This window comes from Pseudophryne corroboree, chromosome 11 (genome assembly GCF_028390025.1).
Source record: "Pseudophryne corroboree isolate aPseCor3 chromosome 11, aPseCor3.hap2, whole genome shotgun sequence".
In the NCBI taxonomy this organism is placed as follows: domain Eukaryota; kingdom Metazoa; phylum Chordata; class Amphibia; order Anura; family Myobatrachidae; genus Pseudophryne; species Pseudophryne corroboree.
In genome coordinates, this window is record NC_086454.1 from 120,884,535 (window position 1) to 120,906,530 (window position 21,996).

Here is a 21,996-nt window from a genome sequence, read left to right on the forward strand (position 1 = left end):
ATCGCGGAATGGCTTACCCCAATTGGACTCTCCTGTGGATTTGTGGCATCGGACAACGCCAGCAATATTGTGTGTGCATTAAATATGGGCAAATTCCAGCACGTCCCATGTTTTGCACATACCTTGAATTTGGTGGTGCAGAATTTTTTAAAAAACGACAGGGGCGTGCAAGAGATGCTGTCGGTGGCCAGAAAAATTGCGGGACACTTTCGGCGTACAGGCACCACGTACAGAAGACTGGAGCACCACCAAAAACTACTGAACCTGCCCTGCCATCATCTGAAGCAAGAAGTGGTAACGAGGTGGAATTCAACCCTCTATATGCTTCAGAGGTTGGAGGAGCAGCAAAAGGCCATTCAAGCCTATACAATTGAGCACGATATAGTAGGTGGAATGCACCTGTCTCAAGTGCAGTGGAGAATGATTTCAACGTTGTGCAAGGTTCTGATGCCCTTTGAACTTGCCACACGTGAAGTCAGTTCAGACACTGCCAGCCTGAGTCAGGTCATTCCCCTCATCAGGCTTTTGCAGAAGAAGCTGGAGGCATTGAAGAAGGAGCTAAAAGGGAGCGATTCCGCTAGGCATGTGGGACTTGTGGATGCAGCCCTTAATTCGCTTAACAAGGATTCACGGGTGGTCAATCTGTTGAAATCAGAGCACTACATTTTGGCCACCGTGCTCGATCCTAGATTTAAAGCCTACCTTGGATCTCTCTTTCCGGCAGACACAGGTCTGCTGGGGTTGAAAGACCTGCTGGTGACAAAATTGTCAAGTCAAGCGGAACGCGACCTGTCAACATCTCCTCCTTCACATTCTCCCGCAACTGGGGGTGCGAGGAAAAGGCTCAGAATTCCGAGCCCACCCGCTGGCGGTGATGCAGGGCAGTCTGGAGCGACTGCTGATGCTGACATCTGGTCCGGACTGAAGGACCTGACAAAGATTACGGACATGTCGTCTACTGTCACTGCATATGATTCTCTCAACATTGATAGAATGGTGGAGGATTATATGAGTGACCGCATCCAAGTAGGCACGTCACACAGTCCGTACTTATACTGGCAGGAAAAAGAGGCAATTTGGAGGCCCTTGCACAAACTGGCTTTATTCTACCTAAGTTGCCCTCCCACAAGTGTGTACTCCGAAAGAGTGTTTAGTGCCGCCGCTCACCTTGTCAGCAATCGGCGTACGAGGTTACATCCAGAAAATGTGGAGAAGATGATGTTCATTAAAATGAATTATAATCAATTCCTCCGCGGAGACATTGACCAGCAGCAATTGCCTCCACAAAGTACACAGGGAGCTGAGATGGTGGATTCCAGTGGGGACGAATTGATAATCTGTGAGGAGGGGGATGTACACGGTGATATATCGGAGGGTGAAGATGAGGTGGACATCTTGCATCTGTAGAGCCAGTTTGTGCAAGGAGAGATTAATTGCTTCTTTTTTGGGGGGGGTCCAAACCAACCCGTCATATCAGTCACAGTCGTGTGGCAGACCCTGTCACTGAAATGATGGGTTGGTTAAAGTGTGCATGTCCTGTTTTGTTTATACAACATAAGGGTGGGTGGGAGGGCCCAAGGACAATTCCATCTTGCACCTCTTTTTTCTTTTCTTTTTCTTTGCATCATGTGCTGATTGGGGAGGGTTTTTTGGAAGGGACATCCTGCGTGACACTGCAGTGCCACTCCTAGATGGGCCCGGTGTTTGTGTCGGCCACTAGGGTCGCTAATCTTACTCACACAGCTACCTCATTGCGCCTCTTTTTTTCTTTGCGTCATGTGCTGTTTGGGGAGGGTTTTTTGGAAGGGCCATCCTGCGTGACACTGCAGTGCCACTCCTAGATGGGCCCGGTGTTTGTGTCGGCCACTAGGGTCGCTAATCTTACTCACACAGCTACCTCATTGCGCCTCTTTTTTTCTTTGCGTCATGTGCTGTTTGGGGAGGGTTTTTTGGAAGGGACATCCTGCGTGACACTGCAGTGCCACTCCTAGATGGGCCCGGTGTTTGTGTCGGCCACTAGGGTCGCTTATCTTACTCACACAGCGACCTCGGTGCAAATTTTAGGACTAAAAATAATATTGTGAGGTATTCAGAATAGACTGAAAATGAGTGTAAATTATGGTTTTTGAGGTTAATAATACTTTGGGATCAAAATGACCCCCAAATTCTATGATTTAAGCTGTTTTTTAGTGTTTTTTGAAAAAAACACCCGAATCCAAAACACACCCGAATCCGACAAAAAAAATTCGGTGAGGTTTTGCCAAAACGCGTTCGAACCCAAAACACGGCCGCGGAACCGAACCCAAAACCCGAAAAATTTCAGGCGCTCATCTCTAGAATCAGTAGCAGGAAAAAAGAAGTGATAATGCCACTGTATAGGTCATTGGTACGGCCCCATCTGGAATACTGTGTCCAGTTCTGGAGACCCTATCTCCAGAAGGATATAAATACATTAGAGAGTGTACAAAGAAGGGCAACTAAAATGGTGCATGGCCTACATCACAAAACTTACCCGGAAAGGCTAAAAGATCTTAACATGTATAGTTTGGAGGAGAGAAGGGAAAGGGGGGACATGATAGAAACTTTCAAATATATCAAGGGTCTTAACAAAGTTCAGGAGGGAAACATTCTTCAAAGGAAAAATAAGAATTTACTTACCGATAATTCTATTTCTCGAAGTCCGTAGTGGATGCTGGGGACTCCGTCAGGACCATGGGGTTTAGCGGCTCCGCAGGAGACAGGGCACAATAATAAAAGCTTTAGGATCAGGTGGTGTGCACTGGCTCCTCCCCCTATGACCCTCCTCCAAGCCTCAGTTAGGATACTGTGCCCGGACGAGCGTGCATAATAAGGAAGGATATTGAATCCCGGGTAAGACTCATACCAGCCACACCAATCACACCGTACAACCTGTGATCTGAACCCAGTTAACAGTATGATAACAACGAAGGAGCCTCTGAAAAGATGGCTCACAACAAGAATAACCCGATTTTTGTAACAATAACTATGTACAAGTATTGCAGACAATCCGCACTTGGGATGGGCGCCCAGCATCCACTACGGACTACGAGAAATAGAATTATCGGTAAGTAAATTCTTATTTTCTCTAACGTCCTAAGTGGATGCTGGGGACTCCGTCAGGACCATGGGGATTATACCAAAGCTCCCAAACGGGCGGGAGAGTGCGGATGACTCTGCAGCACCGAATGAGAGAACTCCAGGTCCTCCTCAGTCAGGGTGTGCCCCTGACCAAGTAGCAGCTCGGCAAAGTTGTAAAGCCGAGACCCCTCGGGCAGCCGCCCAAGATGAGCCCACTTCCTTGTGGAATGGGCTTTTACTGATTTTGGCTGTGGCAAGCCTGCCACAGAATGTGCAAGCTGAATTGTACTACAAATCCAGCGAGCAATCGTCTGCTTAGAAGCAGGAACACCCATCTTGTTGGGTGCATACAGGCTAAACAGCGAGTCAGATTTTCTGACTCCAGTCGTCCTGGAAACATATATTTTCAGGGCCCTGACAACGTCAAGTAACTTGGAGTCCTCCAAGTCCCTAGTAGCCGCAGGTACCACAATAGGTTGGTTCATGTGAAAAACAGAAAACACCTTAAGGAGAAATTGAGGACGAGTCCTCAATTCTGCCCTGTCAGAATAAAATTAAGTAAGGGCTTTTATATGATAAAGCCGCCCATTCTGACACACGCCTGGCTGAAGCCAGGGCTAATAGAATCTTCACCTTCCATGTGAAATATTTTAATTCCACAGTGGTGAGTGGATCCAACCAATGTGACTTTAGGAAACTCAAAACAACATTGAGATCCCAAGGTGCCACTGGGGGCACAAAAGGAGGCTGTATATGCAGTACCCCTTTTACAAACGTCTGAACTTCAGGCACTGAAGCCAGTTCTTTCTGGAAGAAATTCGACAGGGTCGAAATTTGAACCTTAATGGACCCTAATTTTAGGCCCATAGACAGTCCTGTTTTCAGGAAATGTAGGAAACGACCCAGTTGGAATTCCTCTGTAGGGACCTTCTTGGCCTCACACCACGCAACATATTTTCGCCCAATGTGGTGAAAATGTTTTGCGATTACATCCTTCCTGGCTTCGACCAGGGTAGGGATGACTTCATCTGGAATGCCCTTTCAGGATCCGGCGTTCAACTGCCATGCCGTCAAACGCAGCCGCGGTAAGTCTTGGAACAGACAAGGCCCCTGCTGGAGCAGGTCCTCTCTTAAAGGTAGAGGCCACGGTTCTTCCGTGAGCATCTCTTGAAGTTCCGGGTACCAAGTCCTTCTTGACCCATCCGGAACCACGAGTATCGTTCTTACTCATCTCCTTCTTATGATTCTCAGTACTTTTGGTATGAGATGCATAGGAGGGAACACATACCCTGACTGGTACACCCACAGTGTTACCAGAGCGTCCACCGCTATTGCCTGAGGGTCCCTTGACCTGGCGCAATATCTGTCTAGTTTTTTGTTCAGGCGGGACGCCATCATGTCCACCTTTGGTTTTTCCCAACGGTTTACAATCATGTGGAAGACTTCCCGCTGAAGTCCCCACTCTCCCGGGTGGAGGTTATGCCTGCTGAGGAAGTCTGCTTCCCAGTTTTCCACTCCCGGAATTAACACTGCTGAGAGTGTTATCACATGATTTTTCGCCCAGCGAAGAATCCTTGCAGTTTCTGCCATTTCCCTCCTGCTTCATGTGCCGCCCTGTCTGTTTACGTGGGCGACTGCCGTGATGTTGTCCCACTGGATCAATACCGGCTGACCTTGAAGCAGAGGTCTTGCTAAGCTTAGAGCCTTGTAAATTGCCCTTAGCTCCAGTATATTTATGTGGAGAGAAGTCTCCAGACTTGATCACACTCCCTGGAAATTTTTTCCTTGTGTGACTGCTCCCCAGCCACTCAGGCTGGCATCCGTGGTCACCAGGACCCAGTCCTGAATGTCGAATCTGCGGCCCTTTCATAGATGAGCACTCTGCAGCCACCGCAGAAGAAAACACCCTTGTCCTTGGAGACAGGGTTATCCGCTGATGCATCTGAAGATGCGATCCGGACCATTTTCCCAGCAGATTCCACTGAAAGGTTCTTGCGTGAAATCTACCGAATGGGATCGCTTTGTAAGAAACCACCATTTTTCACAGGACCCTTGTGCAATGATGCACTGATACTTTTCCTGGTTTTAGGAGGTTCCTGACTAGCTCGGATAACTCCCTGGCCTTCTTCTCCGGGAGAAAACATCCTTTTCTGGACTGTGTCCAGAATCATTCCTAGGAACATTAGACGTGTCGTCGGAAAAGCTGCGATTTTGGAATATTTAGAAACCACTCGTGCTGACGTAGAACTACTTGAGATAGTGCTACTCCGACCGCCAACTGTTCTCTGGACCTTGCCCTTATCAGGAAAGCGTCCATATTTCTTTTAGGAAGAATCATCATTTCGGCCATTACCATGGTAAAGACCCGGGGTGCCGTGGACAATCCAAACGGCAGCGTCTGAACTGATAGTGACAGTTCTGTACCACGAACCTGAGATACCCTTGGTGAGAAGGGCAAAATTTGGACATGTAGGTAAGCGTCCCTGATATCCAGTGACACCATATCGTCCTGGTTCGCTATCACTGCTCTGAGTGAATCCATCTTGATTTGTACCCTTGTATGTAATTGTTCAAATCTTTTAGATCTCACCGAGCCGTTTGGCTTCAGTACCACAATATAGTGTGGAATAATACCCCTTCCCTTGTTGTAGGAGGGGTACTTTGATTATCACCTGCTGGGAATACAGCCTGTGAATTTTTTCCCAATACTGCCTCCCTGTCGGAGGGAGACGTTGGTAAAGCAGACTTCAGGAACTTGTGAGGGGAAGACGTCTCGAATTTCCAATGTACACCTGGGATACTACGTGTAGGATCCAGGAGTCCACTTGCGAGTGAGCCCACTGCGTGCTGAAACTCTTGAGATGACCCCCCACCGCACCTGAGTCCGCTTGTATGGCCCCAGCGTCATGCTGCGGACTTGGCAGAAGCTGTGGAGGACTTCTGTTCCTGGGAATGGGCTGCCTGCTGCAGTCTTCTTCCCTTTCCTCTAACCCTGGGCAGATATGACTGGCCTTTTGCCCGCCTGCCTTTATGGGTACGAAAGGACTGAGACTGAAAAGACTGTGTCCTTTTCTGCTGAGATGTGACTTGGGGTAACAAAAGTGGATTTTCCAGCTGTTGCCATGGCCACCAGGTCCGATGGACCGCCCCTTTATACGGCAATACTTCCATGTGCCGTCTGGAATCTGCATCACCTGACCACTGTCGTGTCTATAAACATCGTCTGGCAGATATGGACATCACATCTACTCTTGATGCCAGAATGCAAATATCCCTCTGCGCATCTCGCATATATAGAAATGCATCCTTAAAATGCTCTATAGTCAATAAAACATTGTTCCTGTCAAGGGTATCAATATTTTCAGTCAGGAAATCCGACCAAGCCCCCCCAGCGCTGCACATCCAGGCTGAGGCGATTGCTGGTCGTAGTATAACACCAGTATGTGTGTATATACTTTTTAGGATATTTTTCAGCTTCCTATCAGCTGGCTCCTTGAGGGCGGCCGTATCTGGAGACGGTAACGCCACTTGTTTTTATAAGCGTGTGAGCGCCTTATCCACCCTAAGGTGTGTTTCCCAACTCGCCCTCACTTCTGGCGGGAAAAGGTATACCTCCAATAATTTTCTATCGGAGGAAACCCACGTATCATCACACACTTTAATTTATCTGATTCAGGAAAAACTACAAGTAGATTATTCCCACCCTACATAATACCCTTATTTGTGGTACTTGTAGTATCAGAAATATGTAACACCTCCTTCATTGCCCTTAACATGTAACGTGTGGCCCTAAAGGAAAATACGTTTGTTTCTTCACCGTCGACACTGAAGTCAGTGTCCGTGTCTGTGTCGACCAACTGAGGTAAATGGGCGTTTTTACAAGCCCCTGACGGTGTCTGAGACGCCTGGACAGGTACTAATTTGTTTGCCGGCCGTCTCATGTCGTCAACCGACCTTGCATCGTGTTGACATTATTACGTAATTCCTAAATAAGCCATCCATTCCGGTGTCGACTCCCTAGAGAGTGACATCACCAATACAGGCAATTTGCTCCGCCTCCTCACCAACATCGTCCTCCTACATGTCGACACACACGTACCGACACACAGCACACACACAGGGAATGCTCTGATAGAGGACAGGACCCCACTAGCCCTTTGGGGAGACAGAGGGAGAGTTTGCCAGCACACACCAAAAACGCTATAATTATACAGGGACAACCCCTTATACAAGTGTTTTCCCTTATAGCATTTTCACATATGTAATCATATCGCCAAATAAGTGCCCCCCCTCTCTGTTTTAACCCTGTTTCTGTAGTGCAGTGCAGGGGAGAGCCTGGGAGCCTTCCTCACAGCAGAGCTGAGCAGGAAAATGGCGCCGTGTGCTGAGGAGAATAGGCCCCGCCCCCTAAAACGGCGGGCTCTTCTCCCGGAGTTTGTGAGATCTGGCAGGGGCTAAATACATCCATATAGCCTCAAGGGCTATATGTGATGTATTTTAGCCATAAAAAAGGTATAATACATTGCTGCCCAGGGCGCCCCCCCCCAGCGCCCTGCACCCTCAGTGACCGCTGGTATGAAGTGTGCTGACAACAATGGCGCACAGCTGCAGTGCTGTGCGCTACCTTATGAAGACTGAAAGTCTTCTGCCGCCTGTTTCTGGACCTCTGGACCTCTTCAACTTCGGCATCTGCAAGGGGGGTCGGCGGCACGGCTCCGGGACGAACCCCAGGGTGAGACCTGTGTTCCGACTCCCTCTGGAGCTAATGGTGTCCAGTAGCCTAAGAAGCAAATCCATCCTGCACGCAGGTGAGTTTACTTCTCTCCCCTAAGTCCCTCGTAGCAGTGAGCCTGTTGCCAGCAGGACTCACTGAAAATAAAAAACCTAACTTAAACTTTTATTCTAAGCAGCTCAGGAGAGCCACCTAGATTGCACCCTTCTCGGCCGGGCACAAGAATCTAACTGAGGCTTGGAGGAGGAGCCAGTGCACACCACCTGATCCTAAAGCTTTTATTATTGTGCCCTGTCTCCTGCGGAGCCGCTAAACCCCATGGTCCTGACGGAGTCCCCAGCATCCACTTAGGACGTTAGAGAAAGAAGTATTAGAACTCGAGGGCATACATTGAGACTGGAGGGGGGGAGGTTAAGGGGAAATTTAAGGAAAAATTACTTCAGAGAAAGGGTAGTGGATAAGTGGAATAGCCTCCCATCAGAGATGGTAGAGGCTAAGACTGTAGGGCAATTTAAACATGCTTGGGACAGGCATATGAATATCCTTACAAATAATTAAGGTTAAAAAAGGGTTGAGATTGCCTAAAGGATAAAATAAAAAAGGTGCAGACTAGATAGGCCAAGTGGTTCTTATCTGCCGTCAAATTCTATGTTTCGATGTAAAAACAGGACACGCACACCGTGAGAGTAAAACTTTATTTCACACATGTCGACACACACATACTTACCTATGTTCACACGCCGACCTCTGTCCACTTGTCCAAGTAGAATCCACGGTGTACCTGAAAATAAAATTATACTCACCTGATCCAGTGTCCTGTGGTCTTTTATTATAATCCTCGTACTTGGCAAAAAAAAAAAAAAAAACGAACACCTGGACCAGGTGGACTGAAAGGGGTCCCATGTTTACACATGGGACCCCTTTCCCCGAATGCAAAGACCCCCCCGTGACTGCTGTCACAGAAAGGTCTCTTCAGCCAATCAGGAATTGGCTGTATGCGCGTCTGAGCCGGCAGACAGCGCATCGCACAGCTCCCTCCATTAGTTTCAATGGTGGGAACTTTGCGGTCAGCGGTGGAGTTACCCGCGGTCAGCGGCTGACCGCGGGTGACCTCACCGCTGACCGCAAAGTTCCCACCATTGAATATAATGGTAAGGCTTTGCGATGCGCTGTCTGACAGCTCAGAAGCGCATAGCCAATCAGCAGAATGCCACAACGTTGCGCTCGCTGATTGGCTGAATGGACCCTCTGTGACAGGAGTCGCGTGGGGTCCCGGCATTCGTGGAAAGGGGTCCCATGTGCAAACATGGGACCCCTTTCAGTCCGTTTGGTCTGGGTTGCCATTTTGTTGTTTTGCCAAGTACGAGGATTATTTAAAAAGATCCGGACACTGGATCAGGTGAGTATAATTTTATTCACAGGTACCCCGGATTCTTCAGTGACGAGGGGGGCGTGGCAGTCGGCGGGTAAACATAGGTAAGTATGTGTGTGTCGACTGTTTTTATTTGGGTATTTTTTTCCAGTAGAACTACAGGTACCAGCGGGCCCGTTTTTCCACCCGCATGCTGGTACTTGTGGTTCTCCAAGTACCAGCTTGCGGGGGGAGGCTTGTTGGGACTTGTAGTTCTTCTGGAAAAAACAATATTCTATCATTTTACTCAAGGCTATCAGCCCCCCATCCGCAGCCCTTGGATGGGGGGGGGACAGCCTCGGGCTTCACCCCTGGCCCTTGGGTGGCTGAGGGGGGGGGGGACACCCCTTGATTGAAGGGGTCCCCACTCCCCCAGGGTACCCCGGTCAGGGGTGACTAGTTGGATATTTAATGCCACGGCCGCAGGGCGCTGTATAAAAGTGACCCCCGGCTGTGGCATTATCTGTCCAGCTAGTGGAGCCCGATGCTGGTGTAAAAAATACGGGGGACCCCTACGCTTTTTGTCCCCCGTATTTTTTGCACCAGCACCAGGCGCAGAGCCCGGTGCTGGTTTTAAAAATACGGGGGATCCCCTGTCAGTTTTCCCCCCGGATTTTTAGAACCAGGACCGGCTCGAAGAGCCCGAGGCTGGTTATGCTTAGGAGGGGGGACCCCACGCAATTTTTTTTCGGGGTTTTTCCCATTTTTTTTACATTTTTACAAGTCTAATCAAAATCCGTCAAATCGGCCGTTTTTCGACAGCGGGACTGTCGAATCCGTTTTTTATTGAATATGTTGAATTCCGGCACCCACTTGCCGGAATTCGATGGTCGAATTGTGTCGAATTAAAAAACGGGCGAAAAATTGCCGCGATTCGCCGGCAATTGCATATACCCCTACGGGGGAATTGTATCAAGCTTTCTAAAGAGTGGAGAAATTGCTCAGAGCAACCAGCTTCAAAGGGTATCATTTACCAGGTACATTCTATAACATAAGTAGCTGATCAGTTGCTATGGGCAACTTCTCCATTTGTCCACTCTTTAGTAGGATTGATTGATCTTCCCTGAGATCATAATATCCGTATAGAAGATAGACAGTAAATACTGTGAGTTGACACCAGATGGTTGCCAGTCAATGGGTCGACAGGGTCAAAAGGTTTACAGTTAAATGGTCAACACATGGTTTTTCATGATTTTTAGGGTTAGGCATTAGGGTGACAGTTAAGGTTAGGCTGCCGAGGTGACAATTAGGGTTAGGCACTTGGCAGAAGGGGAGGGTTAGGCTGCCGAGGTGACAATTAGGGTTAGGCACTTGGCAGAAGGTGAGGGTTAGGCTGCAGAGGTGACAATTAGGGTTAGGCACTTGGCAGAAGGGGAGGGTTAGGCTGCCGAGGTGACAATTAGGGTTAGGCACTTGGCAGAAGGTGAGGGTTAGGCTGCAGAGGTGACAATTAGGGTTAGGCACTTGGCAGAAGGTGAGGGTTAGGCTGCAGAGGTGACAATTAGGGTTAGGCACTTGGCAGAAGGTGAGGGTTAGGCTGCCGAGGAGACAATTAGGGTTAGGCACTTGGTAGAAGGTGAGGATTAGGCTGCCAAGGTGACAATTAGGGTTAGGCACTTGGCAGAAGGGGAGGGTTAGGCTGAAGAAGGGGACAGTTAGAGATAGGCACCAGGGGGAGGTTTAGACACTAAGAGGACAGTTATGGTTAGGCACTTGACGGAGGGTTAGGCTATGGGAAAGGACATATGGGATTATGTATCAGGGGGAGGGTTAGGCACTAGGGGGCAGTTAGGGTTAGGGTGATGGAGGGGTCAGTTAGGGTCAGTCACCAGGGGGATGTTTAGGGGTAGTCATCAGGGGGAGGGTTAGATTATCATTAAAAAAAAAAAAAAAGTGTCCCCATTTACATGTTGACCTTTTGACCCTGCCGACTGTTTTAACTAACGACCTTCTGACAGTCGATCTTTTAATCAAAACCCTATATCATCTTATACATGCTTCAGATTCATACCTTCCTGAGGATACGCTCTCGCTCTAATTTGATCTGCTGCTCCATCTCCTCATATAGACACCTGACCTCTCTCCCGTGATCAGTCTCCTTTCTGTAGCACAGAATTAGAGGGTGTTACAGATTATATATATATATATATATATATACACACACACACAGAACTTTTGATAATATAATTAACAATATTGCCAGAGTAAAGGAATAATCAGATATTATTGTTTACTTAAAAATGCACTACAACCCAAGGCGGGACCCCTGGAGGCAGTGGCGGCTGCTCCATGCAGTCATTTTCCCTAGTCACCGCAGTCTCACAACCCTGGCTGAAAACTGGGGCTGAGAGACAATATGGAGGGAGGTGTGCTTGGTAGCACCATTGAGAAGCCAAAAGGATAAGGCACTCTGCAGTCATTTTAAACTGTTGAAAAACAATGTTCACCACTTGGTTGTAGGCAGTTTTAGTAGTACAACACTATGATCTAGTATAGATTATAAAAAATAAATCTGCAGAATTTGATACGAAGCAGTGTGAAAGATGTAGTAGGCAGGGATCAGGGCTTCTGCTAAGTAAACAGGGATGGGTTGCAAGGGACAATAAGAATGTGCAGGTAACATTAAAAATGGCAGTATGAATGTCAAATGTGTGGTCACAAATACTAGGAGTATCCCAACAAAGCAGGTGAGCTAAAATTAATGGTGCTGAATATATTAGAATATAGTGGGTAGGGCTGAGGCTTGGCTGGATGAGTCTTTGGAAGTTAATATGAAAGGACATGTTTACGAGGATAGGAAAAATAGGAAAAGGGAATGCGCTAATTGGGGTTGGAAATAAACCAGCAACAGCATCAATTACTGTAGCAACACGTATTCCTGTTGTGTGATTAGAAGCATCCAAACTACATTTGGACACTGAAACTAGTGGCTCTAGCAAAACAATATTTAGCCAGTTTAATAGACTACCTTGTACAAGAACCAAGTAGAGAGTGAGCTCTGCTGGGCATTATTCTACCCTGTCCAATTATCGTCCCAATCACTGGAGAAGCATCTGATCGGGCCGATAATTTATCAGCATTATCGGTTGGTCAGGCATGCAAAATCGTCCAGTACAGTATGTCCGATAGATCTGATAATTGGCCAACCGCCCAACATTTTCCCTGTCCCATCACAGGAGAAGAACAGGGAAAGGTTTCCTCCCTAGGGTAGGAAAGCAGATATCTTGCCCATACATTGGGGCAGATGTATTAAACCTTGGAAAGTGATAAAGTGGAGAGAGATAAAGGGTGGCATGTACTAAGCATATCTTCCGCGATGCAGTACATCCCGCCATGTACTGCATAGATACTAATCACATATTAGTAACGCAAAAGTCTGCTCTCCTGATGAGTGCCATCCTTTGCAATGTCGGGACTTCCGGGCTCTGCATGCGCAGAGGGACGTGGCCTGCACAGGGGGTACTGGGAGGGATCAGGATTGGATCTCACTAAGAAGACAGTGTAGAAAGAAGCCCATAGGCTTCTGTAGGGTAACCACAGCAAAAGTTGGTGTTACCCACCACATCTAAGCCCCGAAATGCATTGCATTCCGCTGCTTCATACATATCATCCAAAGTATTAAAACTGCAGTTTTCAGGGTTTTGGCTGCAATTTCCCTTTGGTACATCCCACCCAGGGTAGCAGCCAATCAACTGCCATGTTACAGACGGTTATGTTTGAAAAAGGACAGGTAGGAGCCGATTGGTACTTTATCTCTCTTCACATTATCACTCTCAAGGGCATAGTATATCTGCCCCACTGTGAGATATCTCACAGTGTATAGGGGGGTACACACGGAGAGATCCATGCTTAATTTCTAAGTAATCTGATTCTCTGTGTGTATGCCCCACAGCGACAGTGATGCGCGGCGCCATCGCCAGTACTAGATTGGCCACAATCTAGTCAGGTCACTCATTTCACCGCCGGGTGAAATTGTTGACAGATATGTTGTTATCTCAGTGTATGCCTAAGACGTTATAAAAACTATGAATTTTCAACATTTAACATTTAATGTGAAGTGTATGAAGCTGAACAAGAAAAACAAATACTGTTGAAAGTACATATTGCTACAAATTTCATTTCTATAACCAGAAGGGACAGAAAATAAACTAAAATACAAGGAACACAGAAAATTATATTTCCGAAAGATCAGGATAGCAAAGATTGAAGCTGAAAATGGATTATTAAAGACAGCTAGTATTATCCCAAAACACTTTCATGTACATAATCAGCAAGAAGTACATGATTAAGTACGAAAAGTTTTTTTAAAATATATTTTCATTTTCTGCATGCACAGACGAGATACTGTAGAAATACCAGTAATAGACTGTGTATGAAAAGTCTCTACAATCATTAAAAGTTACCTGTCTCAAACAAGGTTAAATATAGTTCCTTTAGCATCCACCCATATATGCTAAAGGAACTCACAATACCCTGGGGCATGGGTTCTTCCCCGAAACAACTTCAGAAGTGCTTTCAGTGACTACAGAGGACAACTATACCCAAATAGACTATCGCGACTTTGTGGGTAGGAAATGAATGTAAAACATAAACTTTGCATAAAGTTTATAAATGCCATGAACACGGAAGACAAGACCCTCTGTCAACTCTGGAAAGGTGAACAGAAAAAGCCATAAAAGTAAAAGCAGCAATCAGCAATACTCAATCTTTATCCACATCAGCACCAAAGATGGATAATGATATTCAGAGACCTTGCAGTGTGACCAATCAGAGGGTCAAGCACACTACAAAATTGGTCGATCTTTGACAGTAGAAGATCTGCCATTGTGGAACACCATGAGGCTAAAAGAAAATCTCCATAGATACTTCATGTTGTGTTGCCACCGCTCACGGTCAAAGGATGGTGTTTTCATTGTTGCAATGTATGCCAAGATGCATCCTGATAAATCTCTATTCTGTAATCCTTGAATTTGATACCTTGCAGGGTTCAAACATTGGGGGAGATGTATTATTCCAACATATAAAGTTCCTTAAGTGCATGGTCCTGATTCACCCATTATTGGGGTGAAGCAGGACAAATTACCGGCGCCATGTAGGTTGCAAGATGGAGTGCCGTTGCAGGCATTTAAACGCTGCGGCAACGGCACTTCTCACCCTTCACCTGAAATTGAATTCTCCTAAATCTAGATTCCTTCAAATTTCATCAGCTCTCTATAAACCACAAATTCCGGTGGTGTACTGGCAAACTCAAGTATTTGGGTTTTCACCTCACTAGTTCTTATGATAACCTAACTTTCCCTCACTCATGGAGTCTGATCTAGCATCCCAGAAAGATCTTCACTTATCGTGGACAGAGTGCAAAAATATAATTAAAATTAATTGTGCTCCCAAGGTTCTTCTACCAGGTTCTTCTACAAGGTTCTTCGCCCAGTACTCCTTCCATAAAACTCTCCAGCAGACTGTCTCTAAATTTATTTGGTCAAGAAAGCGGTCTAGAATCAATCACTTGTAAAAGAAGTGCAGGGTTGGGTTTCTCCAATTTCCAGAATTATTATTATCTAGCCTACCACGTCTCCCAGGCCATTCTTGCTCATTCCCACACCCACCGTATAGCTTGGGTGAAACCAGAAGCAGAGTTTCACAGTTTGTTTTTGGTGAGCTTTATTTTTTGGTGCAGGTCTGGGCACAGGCCTTCCCTTGCCCAACTTCTCCCTACATTTAGATTCACACTATCAATCTGGGATTATTGTGCTAGGTAATTTTGCCTTCTCCTAAACCCACATCATATGTCCCCTCTTCGGAACAACCCACGTTTCCCACTGGTTACGGACCCATCGTTATTTGTCCACTGTACCAAAAGCAACATTAGATTTTTACGAGGCATGGCATGGTTATGATCCTTCCCTGAATTCCTGGTTCTTCAGGATTACTTTCATAGCACAACTAGATAATAAGAATTTACTTACCGATAATTCTATTTCTCGGAGTCCGTAGTGGATGCTGGGGTTCCTGAAAGGACCATGGGGAATAGCGGCTCCGCAGGAGACAGGGCACAAAAAGTAAAGCTTTAGGATCAGGTGGTGTGCACTGGCTCCTCCCCCTATGACCCTCCTCCAAGCCAGTTAGGTACTGTGCCCGGACGAGCGTACACAATAAGGGAGGAATTATGAATCCCGGGTAAGACTCATACCAGCCACACCAATCACACCGTACAACTTGTGATCTAAACCCAGTTAACAGTATGATAACAGCGGAGCCTCTGAAAAGATGGCTCACAACAATAACAACCCGATTTTTGTAACTATGTACAAGTATTGCAGATAATCCGCACTTGGGATGGGCGCCCAGCATCCACTACGGACTCCGAGAAATAGAATTATCGGTAAGTAAATTCTTATTTTCTCTATCGTCCTAGTGGATGCTGGGGTTCCTGAAAGGACCATGGGGATTATACCAAAGCTCCCAAACGGGCGGGAGAGTGCGGATGACTCTGCAGCACCGAATGAGAGAACTCCAGGTCCTCTTTTGCCAGGATATCAAATTTGTAGAATTTTACAAACGTGTTCTCCCCTGACCACGTAGCTGCTCGGCAGAGTTGTAATGCCGAGACCTCTCGGGCAGCCGCCCAAGATGAGCCCACCTTCCTTGTGGAATGGGCCTTAACCGATTTAGACTGTGGCAGGCCTGCCTCAGAATGTGCAAGTTGAATTGTGTTACAAATCCAACGAGCAATCGCCTGCTTAGAAGCAGGCGCACCCAACTTGTTGGGTGCATACAGTATAAACAGCGAGTCAGATTTTCTGACTCCAGCTGTCCTGGAACATATTTTCAGGGCCCTGACAACTCCTAGCAACTTGGAGTCCTCCAAGTCCCTAGTAGGTGCAAGGCACCACAATAAGCTGGTTCAGGTGAAACACTGACACCACCTTAGGGAGAGAACTGGGGACGAGTCCGCAGCTCTGCCCTGTCCGAATGGACAAACAGATATGGGCTTTTTTGAGAAAAAACCACCAATTTGACACTCGCCTGGTCCAGGCCAGGGCCAAGAGCATGGTCACTTTTTATGTGAGATGCTTCAAATCCACATATTTGACTGGTTTTAAACCAATGTGATTTGAGGAATCCCAGAACTACGTTGAGATCCCACAGTGCCACTGGAGGCACAAAAAAGGGGTTTGTATATGCAATACTCCCTTGACAAACTTCTGGACTTCAGGAACTGAAGCCAATTCTTTCTGGAAGAAAATTTACAGGGCCGAATTTGAACCTTAATGGACCCCAATTTGAGGCCCATAGACACTCCTGTTTGCAGGAAATGCAGGAAACGACCGAGTTGAAATTTCTTTGTGGGGCCTTCCTGGCTTCACACCACGCAACATATTTTCGCCACACGTGGTGATAATGTTGTGCGGTCACCTCCTTTCTGGCTTTGACCAGGGTAGGAATGACCTCTTCCGGAATGCCTTTTTTCCCTTAGGATCCGGCTTTCCATCGCCATGCCGACAAACGCAGCTGCGGTAAGTCTTGGAACAGACATGGTACTTGCTGAAGCAAGTCCCTTCTTAGCGGCAGAGGCCATAAGACCTCTGTAAGCATCTCTTGAAGTTCCGGGTACCAAGTCCTTCTTGGCCAATCCGGAGCCATGAGTATAGTTCTTACTCCTCTACGTCTTATAATTCTCAGCACCTTAGGTATGAGAAGCAGAGGAGGGAACACATACACCGACTGGTACACCCACGGTGTTACCAGAACGTCCACATCTATTGCCTGAGGGTCTCTTGACCTGGCGCAATACCTGTCCCGTTTTTTGTTCAGACGGGACGCCATCATGTCCACCTTTGGTATTTCCCAACGGTTTACAATCATGTGGAAAAAACTTCTCAATGAAGTTTCCACTCTCCCGGGTGGAGGTCGTGCTGAGGAAGTCTGCTTCCCAGTTTCCATTCCCGGGATGAAAAACTGCTGACAGTGTTATCACATGATTTTCCGCCCAGCGAAAAGTCCTTGCAGTTTCTGCCATTGCCCTCCTGCTTCTTGTGTCGCCCTGTCTGTTTACGTGGGCGACTGCCGTGATGTTTTTCCCACTGGATCAATACCGGCTGACCTTGAAGCAGAGGTCTTGCTAAGCTTAGAGCATTATAAATTTACCCTTAGCTCCAGTATATTTATGTGGAGAAAAGTCTCCATACTTGATCACACTCCCTGGAAATTTTTTCCTTGTGTGACTGCTCCCCAGCCTCTCAGGCTGGGCTCCGTGGTTACCAGCATCCAATCCTGAATGCCGAATCTGCTGCCCTCTAGAAGATGAGCACTCTATAACCACCACAGGAGAGACACCCTTGTCCTTGGATATTGGGTTATCCGCTGATGCATCTGAAGATGCGATCCGGACCATTTGTCCAGCAGATCCCACTGAAAAGTTCTTACGTGAAATCTGCCGAATGGAATTGCTTCGTAGGAAGCCACCATTTTTACCAGGACCCTTGTGCAATGATGCACTGTTTTTAGGAGGTTCCTGACTTGCTCGGATAACTCCCTGGCTTTCTCTTCCGGGAGAAACACCTTTTTCTGGACTGTGTCCAGAATCATCCCTAGGCACAGCAGACGTGTCGTCGGGATCAGCTGCGATTTTGGAATATTTAGAATCCACCCGTGCTGATTGTAGCAGTATCCGAGATAGTGCTACTCCGACCTCCAACTGTTCCCTGGACTATGCCCCTATCAGGAGATCGTCCAAGTAAGGGATAATTAAGACGCCTTTTCTTCGAAGAAGAATCATCAATTCGGCCATTACCTTGGTAAAGACCCCAGGGTGCCGTGGACAATCCAAACGGCAGCGTCTGAAACTGATAGTGACAGTTCTGCACCACGAACCTGAGGTACCCTTAGTGAGAAGGGCAAATTTGGGACATAGAGGTAAGCATCCCTGATGTCCCGGGACACTATATAGTCCCCTTATTCCTGGTTCGTTATCACTGCTCTGAGTGACTTCATCTTAATTTGAACCTTTGTAAGTGTTCAAAAACAAATTTTTAGAATAAGTCTCACCTAGCCTTCTGGCTTCAGTACCACAATATAGTGTGGAATAATACCCCTTTTCTGTAGTAGGAGGGGTAATTTAATTATCACCTGCTGGGAATACAGCTTGTGAATTTTTTCCCATACTACCTCCTTGTCGGAGGGAGACTTGGTAAAGCAGACTTCAGGAGCCTGCGAAGGGGAAACGTCTCGACATTCCCATCTGTACCCCCGGGATACTACTTGTAGGATCCAGGGGTCCTGTACGGTCTCAGCGCCATGCTGAGAACTTGTCAGACGCGGTGGAACGCTTCTGTTCCTGGGAATGGGCTGCCTGCTGCAGTCTTCTTCCCTTTCCTCTATCCCTGGGCAGATATGATCTTATAGGGACGAGAGGACTGAGGCTGAAAAGACGGTGTCTTTTTCTGCAGAGATGTGACTTAGGGTAAAAAACGGTGGATTTTCCAGCAGTTGCCGTGACCACCAGGTCCGATGGACCGACCCCAAACAAGTCCTCTTCCTGTATACGGCCATACTGTGCCGTTTGGAATCTGCATCACCTGACCACTGTCGTGTCCATAACATCTTCTGGCAGTTATGGACATCGCGTTTATTCATGATGCCAGAGTGCAAATATCCCTCTGTGCATCTCGCATATATAGAAATGCTCTATAGTCAATAAAATACTGTCCCTGTCAAGGGTATCAATATTTTTAGTCAGGGAATCCGACCAAGCCACCCTAGCTCTGCACATCCAGGCTGAGGCGATCGCTGGCCGCAGTATAACACCAGTATGTGTGTATATACTTTTTATTAGATTTTCCAGCCTTGTCAGCTGGTCCTTGAGGACGGCCCTATCTATAGACGGTACCGCCACTTGTTTTGATAAGCGTGTGAGCGCCTTATCCACCTTAAAGGGTGTTTCCCAACGCGCCCTAACTTCTGGCGGGAAAGGGTATACCGCCCATAATTTTCTATCGGGGGGAACCCACGCATCATCACACACTTTATTTAATTTATCTGATTCAGGAAAAACTATGGTAGTTTTTTCACATCCCACATAATACCCTCTTTTGTGGTACTTGTAGTATCAGAAATACGTAACACCTCCTTCATTGCCTTTAACGTGTGGCCCTAATAAGGAATACGTTTGTTTATTCACCGTCGACACTGGATTCAGTGTCCCTGTCTGTGTCTGTGTCGACCGACTAAAGTAAACGGGCGTTTTAAAACCCTTGACGGTGTTTTTGAGACGTCTGGACCGTACTAATTGTTTGTCGGCCGTCTCATGTCGTCAACCGACCTTGCAGCGTGTTGACATTATCACGTAATTTCCTAAATAAGCCATCCATTCCGGTGTCGACTCCCTAGAGAGTGACATCACCATTACAGGCAATTGCTCCGCCTCCTCACCAACATCGTCCTCCTACCTGTCGACACACACGTACCGACACACAGCACACACACAGGGAATGCTCTGATAGAGGACAGGACCCACTAGCCCTTTGGAGAGACAGAGGGAGAGTTTGCCAGCACACACCAAAAACGCTATAATTATATAGGGACAACCTTATATAAGTGTTTTCCCTTATAGCATCTTAATATATATATAAGCATATCGCCAAATTAGTGCCCCCCCCTCTCTGTTTTAACCCTGTTTCTGTAGTGCAGTGCAGGGGAGAGCCTGGGAGCCTTCCCTCCAGCCTTTCTGTGAGGGAAAATGGCGCTGTGTGCTGAGGAGATAGGCCCCGCCCCTTTTTCGGCGGCCTCGTCTCCCGCTCTTAACGGATTCTGGCAGGGGTTAAATATCTCCATATAGCCTCCGGAGGCTATATGTGAGGTATTTTTAGCCAAAATAGGTATTCATTTGCCTCCCAGGGCGCCCCCCTCCCAGCGCCCTGCACCCTCAGTGACTGCCGTGTGAAGTGTGCTGAGAGGAAAATGGCGCACAGCTGCAGTGCTGTGCGCTACCTTTAGAAGACTGAGGAGTCTTCTGCCGCCGATTCTGGACCTCTTCTTACTTCAGCATCTGCAAGGGGGCCGGCGGCAAGGCTCCGGTGACCATCCAGGCTGTACCTGTGATCGTCCCTCTGGAGCTGATGTCCAGTAGCCAAGAAGCCAATCCATCCTGCACGCAGGTGAGTTCACTTCTTCTCCCCTAAGTCCCTCGTTGCAGTGATCCTGTTGCCAGCAGGACTCACTGTAAAATAAAAAACCTAAGCTAAACTTTCCTAAGCAGCTCTTTAGGAGAGCCACCTAGATTGCACCCTTCTCGGCCGGGCACAAAAATCTAACTGGCTTGGAGGAGGGTCATAGGGGGAGGAGCCAGTGCACACCACCTGATCCTAAAGCTTTACTTTTTGTGCCCTGTCTCCTGCGGAGCCGCTATTCCCCATGGTCCTTTCAGGAACCCCAGCATCCACTAGGACGATAGAGAAATTTTGTTCAGTGCCTTCAAACACTTCTACACCTTGCTGGTTGGCACTGCTATAGCAGCACGCTGTACTTTCTTAGAAATGCTTTGCCTCCAGCATTCATCCTTCTCAAGGCTTGATTTACCAACTATATAGTACACTAGTCACAACCAGCCATGAGCTAGCTTGGGAGGAGAACATGGGGGAGACCTTAGGTGCTGAGGAGTAGACGCAGATTGGAGAAAATGTTGCAAATCTTTAATTTACAGTCATGTGAAGGAAAACATTTTGAGCGGTTCTATAGACAACATCTAGTTCTGACACAACTGCGGGCTATAACCCCTCATCAGACAGGTGCTGGAGGAGATGTGATGTGGAGGGCTCTCTGGCTCACATATGGTGGTTCTGCCCAGAACATTAGCCATATTGGTTCTTTGTTCATCACTTGATTAGGTCATAAAGCGTATCAGTCGTCCTTCATGTCTATAACTGTCATGTCTACCTAGGCCAATCCCAAATAAGCAAAATTACTTCCAGGCGCTGGCTCGGCACACACTAAATGCAGCCAACTGCTCTATAGCTAGAAATTGAATAACAGAACAGAGGCTCCCTCAGCGTCTGCTCTGCTTCATTCTGTTTGGAACATGTATCATTTAGAACACATCACAAGTCTTTTGCATGAATGTCCCCATCAAGTCAATATTGTTTGGTCTCCTATCAAGCTCCGTGTCATAATTGTTTATTATAGTATATCTCAGCTCTTTCTACTTCTTTTCTTTTACCTCTCTCTTCTCTTATTCCTTTATGAAAATCCCTGTGTTCCTTCTTTGCCACCTCCCCCTCTTCCCTCCTATATGTGCCACCACTCTGTACAAATCCCTTGTCATTTCCAATTAGTCACTAGGAAAAAAGGAGAGCCTCTCGGCAGAAGGTCATCTCTCCAGCCATGGCTGTCCAATTTACTGTGTACACGCCAAATTTCTTAAGCTTGTTAATGTAGTTGCTTGGAGGAGTGGTAGGAATGTAAGGCTACCTCTTCGGATTCTTTTAATGTGACACAGCAATGGGACACGTAATGGGACACTCACTCCTGAAGCAATCAGGAGGTTAAACAAGTAATTGGTGTTGGAGTGTCACCCACTCCTGAAGCAGTCACTCCAAGGAAACAAGGAGGTTAAAGGACAGAGCTAAAGTTACTTGTGCCCAGAGGCCTGGAAAAAAACCAGAAGATGCCTCTTTATGATACATATGGGGCCTAATTACAAAGCCCTGGATGGAGATAAAGTACCAGCCAACCAGCTCCTAACTGTAATTTTTCAAAC

General features: G+C 47.1%; 1 protein-coding gene across 2 annotated transcripts in view; it reads right to left on the bottom strand.

Annotated features, from left to right (window-relative positions):
- Positions 1 to 21,996, bottom strand: part of CRACR2B (calcium release activated channel regulator 2B) — a 182,451-nt gene that overhangs the window by 23,823 nt on the left and 136,632 nt on the right. For both annotated transcript variants that reach the window (XM_063944771.1, XM_063944770.1), the window contains exon 6: positions 11,254 to 11,344. In XM_063944771.1, the coding sequence (XP_063800841.1) occupies positions 11,254 to 11,344 (91 nt within the window). The remainder of the gene's footprint in view (positions 1 to 11,253; positions 11,345 to 21,996) is intronic.